Below are 16,654 nucleotides of genomic sequence, written 5' to 3' on the forward strand. Positions count from 1 at the left end.
AAATCTCATAAAGAGCAGAATAATTATTGCGTAACAATATGCAATATTGACTGTGAATATTGACATGAATCTTTGCCTCGGTTTTCATTAAGGTAATGACCCAGCCTAGAACAGCCCTATTATAATGAATCTGTGATTGCGCATGCTTAAGTACTGTATTCTTTCAGAGTATAATAGAACATCTGACATATTAAGTTGGTTTAGAACGTGACATTGTAGTTTGTATTAAATACAAAACTGAGATTTGGAGAGGGGAAAGAGTTTGAATCCACTATGAATCCAGTATGCATTTGTCAAAAACACATTGTTGCTTTCTTAATGCACTAATTGCGTGGTTCGGCATGCTCAGACTGAGCACCAGAGATGTTCGCTCCCTAGAATTGCCTCTTTTCTTATTATGAGAAAAACACCATGAAAGCATCAACACTGTGAAAAGCAAAAACCAAAACACATCATTTGATTCTGTTGTAAATAACATTCACCATTTTCTCAGTTCAGATATTAATCTTAAAAAAGCGGGGGCTCACAGTTTGGATTCATCAAAGTCAGTCAAATAATTCCAGCAGCATCATACATAGTTAAACTTGCAATGCCAATTGACGACTACATGTCTGACCGCAGCTTCACTGGAAACGCCTGCTGGATAAAATCTTCCAAGACAACTTCTCTGAAGAAAAGGAGATAGTGGTGCTTGCCACAGATTACATACAAAAAGTGTCCGACATCATCAAGACCACATCGAAAAGGTAAACAAGAAGTGAGTAGGTAAAATAGTGGGAAGGTTGTGAACGGTTGGATGTCGGGGCAAGGGGAGTGGCCACTGATGTTTTCCAAAATCGATTCTATTTGATGTATGCATTTTTAGCTTGGTCCTTTATGAGCGCTTTCTTGAGTTTAAAATTGCTTTGTGCTGTGTGAGTGTGTAATGCCATCGCATGCTGTTTTGTTTGGAGCTGTCATATAACTTGTTTTTTCAGGTCCTCCTGTGCATGCACATTTGAGTATGTTAGTGCACATCAATTCCTGTTGAATTACCTCCCAGTTCTGCAGCAGCTGATTATTATTGATCTACCCACACTCTTCTCCCACTTGCACACACACACACACGCCACACATTGTTCTTTCCCCTTCTTCCACTTGACAGGTTGCAGGGCTATACCACATCAAGATGTGTGTTAGAGCCACTGACAGCGCGCCAATAGTCTCTGTGCTCTACACAGCAACACTCAAGCCGCACGCATGGCTGACTGACAGGATGACTGGCGGCTGTATTACTTTCTTGTCATTAATGTGGAAAAATGGGTTGATGTCATACGTGTCATACTCCTACTTGCATACATACAAAAGTCAGTCATCTACAGTAGCCTCCAGCTCCATTAAGACTTTAGGAAAAATATAATAGTGTACCTCAATAAGTATACCTCTAATGGAACACCATAAAGACACAATAGTCTAATCTGTTCCTATTCCTATTCAGTCCTTCAGAATTTCCGTCTGTCACCAATTGAAGAGTTTGTGCAAGTGGCAAAATGCTCTCCGGCCTGCCTGCTAGATGCAGTCACATCAATGAGGAATTTAGAATCGTCACTTAACCTATCTCGTGTGTGATACCTAGCATCCAAGCACTGGGACAACATGCGATGCCAAGCTTTGAACTCAGAACTTCTCGACTTTGAGACAAGTCTGTTGCTGCCATATTTCAAGAAGATTTTGTTCAAGAAAATGGAAACTAATAACTAACTACTATTTCAAGTAGAACTATTAGGTTTAACATTTTGGGGCTTCTCCAATTCACTGTCATTAAAGTGGATATGTGGGTGAACACAGTATAAGTTCAAGTTCAAATTTATTTGTGTCCCCATAGGGGCAATTATAGTTGCAGCAAGCATAGCTAAAATCTAAGCCAGGGGTGTCCAAACTTTTTCATTTGAGGGCCACATAATCAGAAAATCAGAAGGATGCAAGGGCCACATAATGTTATGAAGATAAATTGTGTTTAGTCCTAAAAATTGTACAAATAATTTATTTGTGCTTTTGCATAATTAGAAAAATGCTACAGTATATAAACCAATTTATTTGTAATATGGCAGGCAGTACGGTTATTATAGTTTTGGAATTTTTCATTTTAGTTAGTTTTTATTAGTATTCAGGGTGGTTCTTAGTTTTTATTAGTTTAGTTCTTTAAAAAAAAATCCTAGTTTTAGTTTAGTTTGTTAGTTTCAGTATTAGTATTAGGTTGTTTTTTTTGTTTTTTTGGTTTTTTTAATGTGTATTACTTGTGTACAATATTTAAAAAAACACAATGGGAGCAATGTCATCTTTTCGTGCTTTTGTATTGGCTGTTGCTAGATGACGTCACTTCTGTGTGACATACTTTCAAACATCATTATTCCGGTTTATATCCAAATAAATCTACTAAAAATTACATTTAAAATTATCCCCAAAACTTATGTATTAAATTAATTACCCAAGACTAAAACAAAGGACATGTTTTCTATAATTATAGTTAGTTTTAGTTGGTTTTGTAAACATAAAATGTAGTTAGTTAGTTTTCGTTTTTTTAAAAAGCATTTTTGTTTTTATTTTATTTCGATAACAATATTGTTTTTTTTTATATTAGTTTTAGTTTTTTCATTAGTTTTAGTAAACTAAAATAACCTTTAATTGCAGATGTTTTTCGATACCCTCCCTTCTTACTTTGACCATCTCCAAAAAATTCTATTTTGTTTATTTTATTTTAACTGAGTCAAATGCCATTTTTAGCACATGTCGCGGGCCACTGAAAAATGGACGGCGGGCCGCAAATGGCCCCCGGGCCGTAGTTTGGACACCACTGATCTAAGACCATAAAAAGTTTAAGAAAATACAGTGTATACTGGCACACAAATCAACAACGTCCGAAGCAACGCCCATCCATAACGGTATACAGTTAATAATGTACTCATACCAAATCAAGCAATTCAATCAAAAACAATAAAACAGTGTAAGTGAGCGTTGATGAATTCCCAATATTTCAATTATTCTTCTCAGTGCATTTGGTGTTAAGGTTGCCAAACCAGCAGAGAAGAGAGAAAACAACAGATTCAATGTATGATTTCTAAAATGAAATCATCAAGGACTTATCGATGTGGAACTTGGAAAGTTTCCTCAGACAGAAAAACAAAAACAACTAAAAAGGCAATAGGCAATGATGGGCAATCAACTTCAAGACTACTTTCGGTTTCTCCCATCAGGCGTTGACACAGTGAAGCATTCAAATGATATGTTGGTGAGGCACCATTTTTATTTGGTTATTTATACTCAACAAAAATATAAACGCAGCACTTTTGTTTTTGCTCCTATTTTTATGAGATGAACTAAAACTTCTTCCACATACACAATATCACCAAATATTGTTCACAAACCAGTCTAAATCTGTGATGGTGAGTACTTCTCGTTTGCCGAGATAATCCCTCCCACCTCACAGGTGTGCCTTATCTAGATGCTGATTAGACACCATGATTAGTGCACAGGTGCGCAGACTTCCACAACAAAAGACCACTCTGAAAGGTGCAATTTTGTTTTGTTTTATTGGGCCTGTGGGACAAAGGTCAATCCTGGTTTCCTGAGTCCCCCAGACTGGTTTGTGAACAATATTTGAGAGAAATTGTGATATTGTGTATATGGAAGAAGTTTTAGATCTTTGAGTTCATTAAAAAAAAATAAAAAATGGGAGCACATAGTAGCAGCTGCATGGCTCAGTGAGTAGATTGGCTGTCTCCATCCATCCATACATTTTCTAAACCGCTAACTCCTCACAAGGGTCTTGGGGGTGCTGGAGCCTATCCCAGCTGGCTTCGTGCAGTGGGTGGGGTACACCCTGAACTGGTTGCCAGCCAATTGCAGGAGATTGGCTGCTCCGAAACCTGAATTGTGGGTTTGTTCCTCAACCCTTGAGTGATTTTTTTTCTTTAAATCATGTTTTATTTTACTCTGTTCCAAGTGTAAATCTTACTCTGTTTAGAGTGGGACCAAATACACTTCGTTTAGAGTAAAATTTACTCTACAGAATTTACTGTACAGCAACATGTATAAATACACCACAAGTGCAGGATATCTACTGAGAGACCCCCCAAATCAGATTTTTGGGGTGTGAGTGAAGAGTATTTGATTTGATACGGCTTGTCCAGAAAAGGTTGGAGGTGTTAATGCTACAATGTTGTTTTACTTGCACAAGCAGAAAAATAAAATGTGTCAGCTGTTTGAGCAGATTCATCGACAAAGGTTGGTCATGGTGCCCGCTAATGTATCGTAGCATCTCTGACCAATTTGTCAAGCTGTTCCAACTGGCCAGCAGGAGTAGTGTTTCACCAAAGGCACTAAACATGTCGGGCCTTTGCATAGATAGGTAGGAAATTAAGCCGCTCATTTGGCAGCGAATGAGTTTGCCTGTTTTATGTACCAATTATTGGAAAAAGTAATTCCAAACATGTTCTGGATGAACTGCCAAAACCATAACACCCTGGTCCACTACCCTAATGTCCAGCGTAGCACCACTGCAATCATGGATTTTTTATTTATTTATTTATTTATTTTATTTTTTTATTTTTTTATTTTTTTGTAGCTGAATTCAGAACCCCAAACTCTCTCAATTACCCTCTCAGGCTGAAATATAATGCTGACAACTGCCTGTTTGTTTGTTTGTTTGTTTGTTTGTTTGTTTGGCTGACATTCTATTGTCTGCTGTGTCAACCATTTACAGGTATTCAAAATGAACTCTAGAAGTGTCCTGTTTGTCTCGAACATCTTTTTGTTCAAAAACACCACTATAACACCATGACTGTGATTCAAGAGGGACTGTGTGCTAGATACAGTAATAGAGACAGACAGATGTTGACTTATTATAGAGTTAGCAGTGGAGGCTGCAGATATGGATGTGAGCATTTATACAGTATATGTGTTAGTATGTTTGCCTGTCAGCTAAGCACACAATTATGAGTGTTTCAGCAGGCTTATACATGATGATAAATTGAGTGTAAGAGAAATCTTATAACAAAACTTTTAATTAAACCATTATAGCTCACATAATTATACTTCTAATAACAAAACACTCTCTAAATGACAATCCCACTTGTATAAACTAAAGTAAATAGAGTTTTACAGTGCACACACGTTCATATGCACTCCCACTGTCTTAACATCGTGGGAGTTGAGGGTCATGGTTGGTGTGATCGCTGTTCATTGGATAACATTGAGGGGAGTTGCTGCAAATGGATCAAATAGTCTGCTGCATCATCTATAATTCGAAGATTTTGTCACCCTAACTGCAAAGTCGAAATGTGCACACTGGTCGGTGTTAGCGTATAACAATTAGTGGTTGGACTCACTCTTAAAATCCTGATTTGCTAATCGTGCCAACATCAATAAAAGAATTCCGGTTGGATTCATAACTTAGTATGAAGTATTTCCTGGCGGAAAAAAAATATGTACTGTATTTCCCAAAATGGAGAAGACTTACCGGGTATACAGCACTTTATCTACACCATATGGTGTCCAAAGCATTTCATAAAGCCCGGTATTCATTTATTTGAAAACTCATTAGAAGACTGATTTCTGCTGCATTGTTTTAACTAGGGATGAGCCGGATATCCGTATAACACGAGTATCCGGTATGGATAATTCATTTTGTTCTAGATATGAACATAACCTGGTTATAATAACTTATTATCCATATCCGGCTGGTTCTTTTTCTCTTCCCCACTTTTCTCCATGACATGCCTGGCTGTCATTTTGCGACATATATACGACGTGTTTGCAATGTAAAAGCGACATTTGAGACAATGTCTGAATTAACCTAAAAAATGAGTCAAATTGGCCCACACAACCAATTCAATTATTATTATTTTTCGTTTCCTTTTTATTAGAAGATGTAATTAATGGACATTTTTGTCCAGTCGCTGTGTGTTTGCATGCAAGCAACATGGCCCTGTTCATTTTGGACTTATTTTCCTCATGGTCTAATTGTGCTATAAAAATGAGTATGGCGTCGTCAAGCATTGTCATAATTTAGATATCATTCCATCTCGGGTTTAATATTCTTTCTTCAAGAACGAGAGAAAAAAAAATACATTTAATTGTAGACGTGAATGCAGCGCGACACATCCAACATCATTCATGCATTACGGTGGCATGAATGAAAACCGTGGCTGATTGACCCCAAAGTTTATGAGTACATGCGTAGACATATGTTAATTACATGCTAAAAGTATTAGAACGAAACTTTATATTATTTTAAAATTTAAATTAAATTTTTTTTATAATATTTAAGATGGAAGTGCCGCCGCACATTCATAAAATAATAGTAATAATAATAATAATAATAATAATAATGCACAACGCTCTCGAATATCATCCAAAATATTGCGAGTTCATTTTTTTTATATATAATTTTATATTTATTATTATTTATTATATTATTATTTTTATATTATATGCATCCATCCATCCATTTTCTTGACCGCTTATTCCTCACAAGGGTCACGGGGGGTGCTGGAGCCTATCTCAGCTGGCTCTGGGCAGTAGGCAGGGGACACCCTGAACTGTTTGCCAGCCAATCGCAGGGCACACAGAGACGAACAACCATCCACATTCACACCTAGGAACAATTCGGAGCGCCTAATTAACCTGCCATGCATATCTTTGGAATGTGGGAGGAGACCTGAGTACCCGGAGAACACCCACGCAGGCACAGGGAGAACATGCAAACTCCACCCAGGAAGGCCAGAGCCTGGACTTGAACACGAGTCCTCAGTACTGGGAGGCGGACATGCTAACCACTCAGTCACCGTGCCGCCCATATTATATACATATTATTATTATAAAATTATAAATACATTCTAATAGCTACGATTAGAGTTTAAGAATCAATCAGATTTTAATCTCTTTATGGCAGTGGGCATTGGCTTGAGTGTATTTGGTCCCTCTCAAACCAACCCAATATGCAGGATTTTTCGCCATTCCTGTTTAATATTGTTGAAATCGGCATGCTTATGTTTTACAACACAAAACTTGGTCCTTTGAAAGACCTTCCAAAACTGATTTCTCACGTTCCCAAGTTGGAACACAGGCTTGCAATTTGAAGCAGTGACACATAGTGTTGCCTTTCAAATCTGGACTTGGAGCTTTGAAAATGAAAAAGTGTGGGCCTCATTCACCAAGTTTGTTTTTCAGAAAGGTCAGTAAAAGTTCACGAAGCGTTCTTAAGGGGCAATCTAGCCTTTTCCTTCATTCCTGCGGCTAAAGCCAATCGGTTAAGAAGAAGTCACCCTGTGACTAAAAGGCTGTAGGTACAATTTCCTGGACAGGAATGGACCCTAGCGCCTTAATTGTGAATGAGCAAGGCACATCACTCACCCAGTGTTTATTCTCTCACATTCATGACATCCGGTCACATGTATGTCTACCCAAAAGCAATCGCACCTCCATCTTAACCTCCTCCAGCAATTTTCTTGTCCCTCTCTCCAGCCCACTCTATGCCGGCTCCAGCCACTGCAGTGACTGCAGCCGATCCCATTAGCCAGATGAGCAAGCCTCCAATGGAGGAGAACGCATAATGACAACACCAGAATCTGTCACACATTCCTCCCCTCACCACTGCTCCTGCTCCGTCTGCTCCTTCTGTTCATCGTCACTCTCAAGGGTGTGTGAGTGTGAGGTTGGCACGCCGGTGTGTGTCATTTTTAATGGTTTGCTATTTAATGGCGATCCAAGCTCGGGTTGGAAGAGTATACTGTATAGTCTGATTTATGTTGACGCTGTATTTCTGCACTTATGTGTACGATGCCGCTGTGCCCTGCAGCGCAGGATTCTGTGTGTTGTCCTGCTTTCAAAATACACACACAGTCTAGTTATAATGTAATTTACGGTTCACCAAATACGGGATTTCATGGTGCTTTAGCACTCATTTTTAGCACTTGCGCTCACAAATGAATGTTTAGAGCTCATCTGAACTGAAAATATACGGTTGTGAAACACAAAGGTGCTTTCGTAAAAGCCAGTCTCAAAACATATACTTTGACTCTTTCATTTTTGGTTTTGCATTTTCAGAGGGTAGTTGAGTGATTTTTCCACTGTACAGTGTTGATATTATAACGGTATACAACTGTATTCGCGCTTATAGCCTGGAAATGCAGTGCTATTGCAAGGATTGGAATACAGGAGGCTCTCAGTCCCACCCATTACCCTTCAGGGTCATTACCTTTGTTAATGGGAGGACAGTGTCTTTTCATCTCCCTAACTAGCCTCATTAAAATCCATTCAGCTAATGAGCCCTCACTCCTTCACTAATTAAGACCCACTGGTTGAGCTGTGCATTCTGCTGTCGCTCTATTACTGCAAATGTACATGCTGACACATTATACATGTTATCAGGCAGGAGGTCTTGACTTTTTAGGTGGCTGTAAAGAAGGTCAAGTTGTGTGAAAAGATGTTTCATGTCAAATGTATATGCAACAGCCTTGTGTATTAAATAAATATGATGTGTAGGGATTGTAATAGATGAAGTGTTTGCTTAGAATTCATCATGTGGAAGTGAGTGTTGTATTTGACTGTTGGTAAGAAAACACACTTTGATGAAGGCTATTTTCTGCTTGAAAGGTGTAAGAATTAGAACACACAATTTATTATTTTTTTTGTTATTTATGTTTTATTTTTTGGCTGGCGACCAGTTCAGGGTGTACCCGCCTACTGCCCATAGCTAGCTGAGATAGGCTCCAGCACCCCCCGCGACCCTTGTGAGGAGTTTGCGGTTCAGAAAATGGATGGATTGATGAATGTATTATTTTTATTAATATTAATATTAGGGATGTCCCGATCACACTTTTTTGGACCAGAGTCCTAGTCACTTCATTTTAAGATCGGCCGATTCTGAGTTCTGATCATTTTATTATTATTATTATTATTATTATTATTATTATTATTATTCATAGTTAATTAATTAATTTATTAATTTATTTATTTATTTATAAACAAAACACTGCAGCACTTTCTATATGGTGAGTGGAGCATTTAAAGGGGTACGATGCAACTTAAGACTCAAATTGAAGTGTTAAAATAACCATATTTTTCACCCACACGTTTTAAGAATTGTATAATTGACAGGAGGCACTACTGTGGCACAATGACTGTTGCCCCTATTTTTCTGTAAAGTAAAATAATGTTGGCACGGTCGAGCCGGAAACTTTAACTTTTACTCTGAGCATGACGTCATGCTCATGATCCTGGCGTCCATTCCGCGTTTCGCCAGAGGGGTCGCATATGTGCAAAAACTCTGAATCCTGCGTCATGGGCCTTTAAACCCCCCTTTTTTTGGCACATGTATTAGTAACGCAAATGGATATTATTAACCAGTATATTAATTTTTCACAAAAGCATTTTTTTATTTTTTTATTTTTGACAACCTACTGTAGCCGTTTTAACCACTTTAGACCCATAAATGGTTGCAGTGGACATGAAATATTCAGTGTCTAAATCAATAAAACGCACAATTTGTTTATGTGAACACTTCTGGTTCATGATTGGATCTTAACTGACCAATCACAATTTAATTTGCATGATGTTCTTGTAAAAAATGTTGCATATAACTTGTAAGTTATGAGGAGCAAGCGGTTAAGAAGATGGATGGATGGATGGATGGATGGAGGGAGGGAGGGAGGGAGGGATGGATGGATAATTTACATTACATCTAAAAAAAAAAAAAACAGTTACATTACACTTACATAAAGTGGATGGATGTACTATATTAGACCTAAATGGCATCTGAGCAATCTAGATATACAAACTAAATTCTAGGTATGTTGCATTTGCTTTGCAACACAATTCATCATTTAGTAGCTTGCATCCTCCAAGCCCGCCTTCCTTTACCTTTTGCCATCAATTACATTCACAACACAAGTGCTTTATTGGCAGGACCTTCGGGGTATTGTTGCCAGCCTCTTCTGATTCCATATCTGTCATACACAGGAAAAAATAAAATTGGGGAGGAAACAATGACAACATGCCTTGAGCCTCAGATGGATCCTCACAATGGGAGTGGAGCGTCTGTCCCCCACAGCACATTGAAAGAGTGCACCCAGCAGAGTAGGGCACAAGAGCACACCAGCATTCTGTCATCTGAGGAAGAAGACTCAACTTGAATGCATAAATGAATGATCCCCTTTCTCTTTTAGTGCCCCTTTTTTGCCGCACTGGACTTGACTGAACCAGACCGCTCTCCATTTATTTTCATTCATTGTCTTGCGCTCTCATTTCTCAATACTCTTCAGATACTTTGAGAGCTAAAAGTTCGGTCGAGACGGCCCCCATGGTGTTGTTGTCAAGTTGTATGTTAATCAACAATTTTTCCTGGACATGGCTTATCCTTAGGCCTAGGTACACTCAGCAACCACAACATTTAAGGGCCCATATCATGCAGTCACTGTACCTCCCCTGCAGACTAAATCTCAATGGAAAAAAAACATACATTCTCACTTCCGTGTTGCTTTAGCCAATCACAATCTCTTTTGTGGGCTTCTTGTATCTTCCACCTTAGGGTTCTCCATAACTACATGCTGTGGCGCATTGTGGCAGCACTAAGTGAACATCTGTCAACCGCCTTCCGAAGCACCATCCACGAGTTTTCTCGGGAGATTGATGGCACCGAGCAGCAGCTGGAGCTGGGCAGACTGTGCCTCACGCAGGCCAACAAACACTTTGGCATGGCCCTGGGAGCACTCTTTGTCCAGCAGCACTTCTCGTCACAGAGCAAGGCCAAGGTAAGAATGCAAGCTGGAGGGTGAATGAATGGAACAATGAATGCATACCTTTCGTTTTGTGCCGTTTGTTACGTTCACAATGCACAAAATGTGAGCTACTTTCCAATGACTGCTTGCAATGAGGGCTTCTGGCTTTGAGAGGAATCTGGACAGTGTGAAACCATACAGCCTTCCAACTATGTAAAAACTGACCTTGGCCTCAAATGTGTTTTTGACGTTTATTGCTGAAAACACATCAACATTCTAACCTTAATAGGAAAAAAACTTTTTAATCTGAATTTATATTTAATGCATTTCTTTCTTACATTTCATCTTGGGTTTCTGAAACAGCCGCATGATTCTGATGGTTTGCTGAGCTCCAATCTGAAAATTCTATCTGTGGCCAACATAATGCTCTCGCTAAGCCAGTTCGCACTAATCCCACACCTCTGGTCCTCGATCACCTATGGACCGTCTTTCTCCCACCTTGATCCTTCCACATTGTTATTCTTATCTCAGTCTCTTGGCCATTCTAGGACATGGGGATATAATTCCCAATGTTTTTTTTTTTTTTAAACCTCTGTAACACCATAGCCTGTCAACACAACACTTATGTTTAGGTACTTTGTGTTTTCATATCGCACACAATAAATCCTCATAAAATTCAAAGAGTTGAGAATTCAGCCCATACATATGCTTAAATTGAGTACCGGTAGCAGCCTTTTTTTTTCTTCTACTACTATATTTCTGTATAGCAGTAAGTTTAAGTAAATGTAACCCTTTATGCTTTATTAAAGATTACAACAGGCTCAGAAAGTGTCTAGAAAGCAGTGCACTGTTTCATATTATTGACTAAAAGCCGACTTAGTTTAAGGTCTAATGCCCACATAGTTTGGCAAAGCTGCTGGTTGTGATGTGCAGGCTTGACAGATGACGCTTACCACAGCCTTAAAGAGAAATTACAAAGCCTCGGGAGCTCTTGCTGATAAACAAGAGGCGGCTTTCAAGACGAGTGTTTTGTCATCCCGAGTACCCAACATGGAGGAATACACGCTGATGGAACAGCAGACACTCCTCATGACAAGCGTGATAATTATTAGGAATAAAATTATCTCTGGAAAGCGAGGAATGCAAAGACAAGACATATTGTTTTTGATTGTTTGTTTTTTTTGGTTTGTTTGTTTTTGGCAAAATTGCACAAGTGATTTTTCATTTCTGGAAGTGGGGCAAGAACCCGTAAAATTTTGTGTGGGGTATCACAAGAGTCATTTCTTATTCTTGTTAAAGCATAAGCTGATGATTGCAAACTCTCGCCACAAATAGCAAAGCCTCAATTTTGTTTCCGTTTTTGCCTCACTGGAGGTCTGTGTTCCACTGAGTGGCATTCTAGTTCTTGTTGATCATGCCTCTATTACTGTACATCCTTTTACACATCCAAAAATGAATATGGCGGGCAGCAGCAGCTTCACGTCAAAGACTATTCCAACATCTGGGAAAAGCATTATGTTCCTGTGTTAAGCCTATTCCGTTACAGGAAAGAAGCTAAGTGAGAAAATCTGTTTTAAGGGAACCTAAAATGTAATGTGATCCCCCTCCAGGTGCAGGAGTTGGTGGAGGATATAAAGCATTCCTTGGACCTGCGGCTGCAGGAGCTCGACTGGATGGACGAAGCCACCAAGGAAGCAGCCAGAGCAAAGGTTTCAAACTTTTATTCCTCCATCTCACACATGCAAGTTCCAGTCAGAGCCCGAGTTGGATTTGGATTTGTTTAGTTTTCCACTTCTGTTCCTTCTACGGGTTTGACTTCTTGCTAGGGTAGATGAAACAAAGTGATAGAATACGTCAAGGACTTGACTTTGTGAATACGGATCTCTCTGTGGTGCTGATTTAGGGTCTGCACAGCAAGATATCCCTTCTAATACATTTACAATGTGAAATTATAATCCTTTTATAGGGCCTTGCCGAATATAAAGAGCTTCCCTGTAATCCTATTTCACTTGGTTTGCTTGATTAGTTGATGTGTGCGCTCCAGCAGATGTGTGTGCCCGACTCCTGACACAAATGTAAATTGAATAGAAGTTGGAGGCAAATGTATGGAGAGTGGTCTTGTTTTTCCTCCTCACTTTCCACTTATACTTTGTCCCTCCTAATCTTCTCCAACTGCTCTTTCTCAGCTCAAGTACATGATGGTCATGACAGGCTACCCTGACTTCCTGGTCAAACCTGAGCTCATAGATCAAGAATACGGGGTGAGTCATGAGCTCTCCCTTTCTCACCGTTGCTTTCTAAAAATGATTTTCCATCAGGCATTCCCTCATGGGGTACATTTCAATGGAGAGGCCATACATTGGGCAGAGAAAAAAAATGAACCCTTCAAATTAGGCGTGATGATTCAAACAGGGTGAACATTCAGTAATATGAAGATCAATGTCTGTACACTAGGTTCCTGTCAGAATGGGTTACTGTTTAGCTACCCAAAGAAAAAGGAGAGCAGCCCATCTTGCTATAAATTTAGCAGAAAACATCTCCTGTAATAGAGGTTGCATAATTTGAGATAATAAAAGAAAATACCCAGAAATGTGAGATTGTGGTAATCTGCTAACACATATTTGAAACAGTCCAGATAACAGAAGCACATGTGGCCCAGTGAGAGCCAAGAAGCAAAAACACAAATGAAAACAAGGTCAGATGGACAAAAAAAATACAATATAAAAACAACTTTTATGTTGGTAAGATGGCAATGGCTGTATTTGTGTACAAAAATATACTATGTGTTAGTTGTTGATGAGATTTTTGCAAGACAGATTGTCTAATTATATTACATCTTGTTAGATTTTCCAAAATTATCTTTGAATGTTAAAATAAAATTAAAAATAAATAAATAAATAAAAATAAAAAATATATTGACTTTTACCAGATCCATAAAAATATGTTTTGGGGATTCAGTGACCCAGGCTCCACCCCTTTTAAGGTTATGTTCCGTTTTTGTTTGTTTTTTTCAACTTGAGCATGAACAATTTTATCCAAATATTAAAAAAAAAAAAACATACACACATTATGCATTATACATAATCAGACATACATTAATGCACAATGACAAATAATGGCTGTTAGATATGTTATATGTTAGATGTTAGATATGTTTATGTTTTAGAGCTAAATATGAGGAATGTATTTTATTATGTCTTAATATCATCTTCTAACAGTGACAAGCAAAGTGACATACTTTTGAATTCAAAGTGCAAGAGCTTTCTATGTTAGCATTAGCATGCTAGCTTTTAGCATTACTATTTTTATAGGGACCAAAGTTCAAATGGTTGCCAAATGGTTGTACAGTGTGAGCCCAGCTTGGAATAAATCTTTCAAAAATGCCAGGTCATAGATTTGCAACAGAGTAAAAATTTCTGTTGGACTTTTTATACAGGGTCAAGCAAAATGATCTGACACATGTGTATGTTTAATAAAAGACAAATAAAGTAAAGAAACAAAAATGTGTTTTTATTTTCGAAAAGTACATATAATGCCTTTTTTTTCCATATACTGTAATGCCTTTTTGTTTTGTTTCTGTATAGTGCCATTATTTTTTGTTTCTTTTTCAGTTGATGCCATGAATTGGACTGGTGAACATGGCGCTTTCATTGTGGAAACGTTTATCAAAACAAACGAATCTGTAACTCCAACACAACGAGCGTTCCGTTTGCACTTCAAACTTGGTAGACATGATCCCGTACCAGCTCGTAACACGATCTTGTTATGGGTTACCAGCTTCAGAGCTACTGGATCTGCATTGAAACAAAAACGACAGTGTGCAGACAATAACGGATCTCATTTGATTGATTCAATTTTCAAAATATAATGAAACAGAATGGCATTATATGTACTTTTCGAAAATCAAAAGACTTTTTGGTTTCTTTACTTTATTTGTCTTTTATTAAACCTACAAATGTGTCAGATCATTTTGGCTGACCCTGTATTTTGCTAGATTTCCTTTTTTTTCCCCTATCTTGCATCAACCAAAGAGTACATTGGACTTTAAGGTTTGAAAAAGCATGTTTTCACATCCACTAGAAAGGTTGTGCTTGTTATGAGTGGGTGAGTTCTCAGTAATAGAATAGTATAAATGGTAAAATGGCCTTATGTAGCCCTTCTTTACCTTCAGGCGCTCAAAGCGCTTGACAATTGCACCCCAATCATTAAAGGATTAATGGAATATGTCGTCATGGAACAAAAGTTAAGAGCTCATTCACGTAATAGTGATGTAGGGGTCAGGTTATTGTGGGATTCAATATCATGCTCATGGACACTTCGGCAAAGGCATGGGGAGAACTGTGCCGCCTGATTTGTTTATGAACTGTCACACGAACATGGTCAGCATAGTCAGCAGTAAATAACTACTACTTGCCAAAGTGCTGAAAAGTCCAGCCTAAAATTGGTTTATTTTAGTAGACCTGATTAAATGTGTTGATGTTTAATGAAGCATTGCAAGGTGTAGGCTACCTAATTGATGGTGAAAAACAAGCAGCTTGATCCACTAATCACTTTCTTGAAAAAATATATCCATCCATCTTCAATACGTACTGCTTTTACTCATTAGGATCGCATGGGAGCTGGAGCTTAGAGTCTTCAATTAACTCAAAGTAGATGCTTATTTATTTATGTGGGTACACAAGAACGGGTAAAACGTGTACAATGCACAGCATGCACCAGCCTAAGATTCAAACATGTGAACATTTGTGACGTGCTAACCACTAAACACCATGCTCCTTTATATATAAAAAAAATATATATATATATATATATATATATATATATATATATATATATATATATATATATATATATATATATATATATATATATATATATCTTGTAGTTACATACTGTATGTTAAGGGCTGTTGTATTACTATCAGAACTAACTGCAATGTTAGGTGTCATCATATCTTCTGGTTTTGCAGTTTGACGTGGACGAGAAAACCTACTTCAAGAACATTCTCAACACCATCAAATTCAACATTAAGATGTCGGTCAAGAAGATTCACGAAGAAGTGGACAAGACAGTGTGAGTTTCTCCTTTTAGCAATTGTCTCTGTGATGTCCTTTGTAGTTTGACACATTCGTGGTTGCGCCATTCCGACAAACAAACAGATTTAAAATTGACACACACAGCTGGAGAATATCCATTACGTTACTTATCTATAGCAGCCAGACAGTAGGGACATTCTGTGAAACATGGAGCTCATTTTTGCAAAATACAGCAGCCTGATACTCCTGGATTGAGTGATTCTCTGCACTGACACACATTATTATTCCAAGATGCCCGGAACAACTGCTCCATTAGCCCACGCTCAATACCCTAAAGAGTTGAATCACGCACTCCCCCCTTTATCACCAAAAAGTGCATCTTTCATTGCTCGCTCTCTCCGTCTTGTCACTGAGAAATAAATAAATGCTCCTCCTTCTTGTCTTTCGCTCCTCTTCGACGCCGCACAGCCCACGCAGAGCCATCAGTCTTTCCCTCCTGGAACAAGGGCATCGCTCACTTTCAGAGTTAGTCATTTGGGGAATTTGGTGGCAATCGATTGGTCTGGCTTCAAGTGGATTAGCATAGAGGAACTGTCCTTGTTTTCAAGTGCAAAGAGCTGTGACTGTGGGATCACAGGCACTGAATGCTTCTCACCAGGGGGTTTTACAGAGATGAGAGACACAATGTTCTGGGATTCTATTCAGTACTTTTGTGCATGTGTGTGTCTCTCTGCTTGCCTGTGTGTGAGGGGCTTGTTTGTTTGATATCTCCACAGGTGGATTCTCCCCCCACAGGCCCTAAATGCCTACTACCTTCCTAACAAGAACCAAATGGGTGAGTGATTTTTCAAACGCTATGAA

The 16,654-nt window shown here is 38.5% G+C and overlaps 1 protein-coding gene across 2 annotated transcripts in view; it reads left to right on the forward strand.

Moving 5' to 3' along the window:
- Window positions 1-16,654, forward strand: part of ecel1 (endothelin converting enzyme-like 1) — a 53,116-nt gene that overhangs the window by 20,741 nt on the left and 15,721 nt on the right. For both annotated transcript variants that reach the window (XM_077541737.1, XM_077541738.1), the window contains exons 6-11: window positions 622-746; window positions 10,568-10,790; window positions 12,368-12,466; window positions 12,944-13,018; window positions 15,727-15,830; window positions 16,570-16,628. In XM_077541737.1, coding sequence (XP_077397863.1) covers window positions 622-746; window positions 10,568-10,790; window positions 12,368-12,466; window positions 12,944-13,018; window positions 15,727-15,830; window positions 16,570-16,628 — 685 coding nt within the window. The remainder of the gene's footprint in view (window positions 1-621; window positions 747-10,567; window positions 10,791-12,367; window positions 12,467-12,943; window positions 13,019-15,726; window positions 15,831-16,569; window positions 16,629-16,654) is intronic.

The sequence above is a fragment of the Festucalex cinctus genome, chromosome 13 (assembly GCF_051991245.1).
Source record: "Festucalex cinctus isolate MCC-2025b chromosome 13, RoL_Fcin_1.0, whole genome shotgun sequence".
In the NCBI taxonomy this organism is placed as follows: Eukaryota; Metazoa; Chordata; class Actinopteri; order Syngnathiformes; family Syngnathidae; genus Festucalex; species Festucalex cinctus.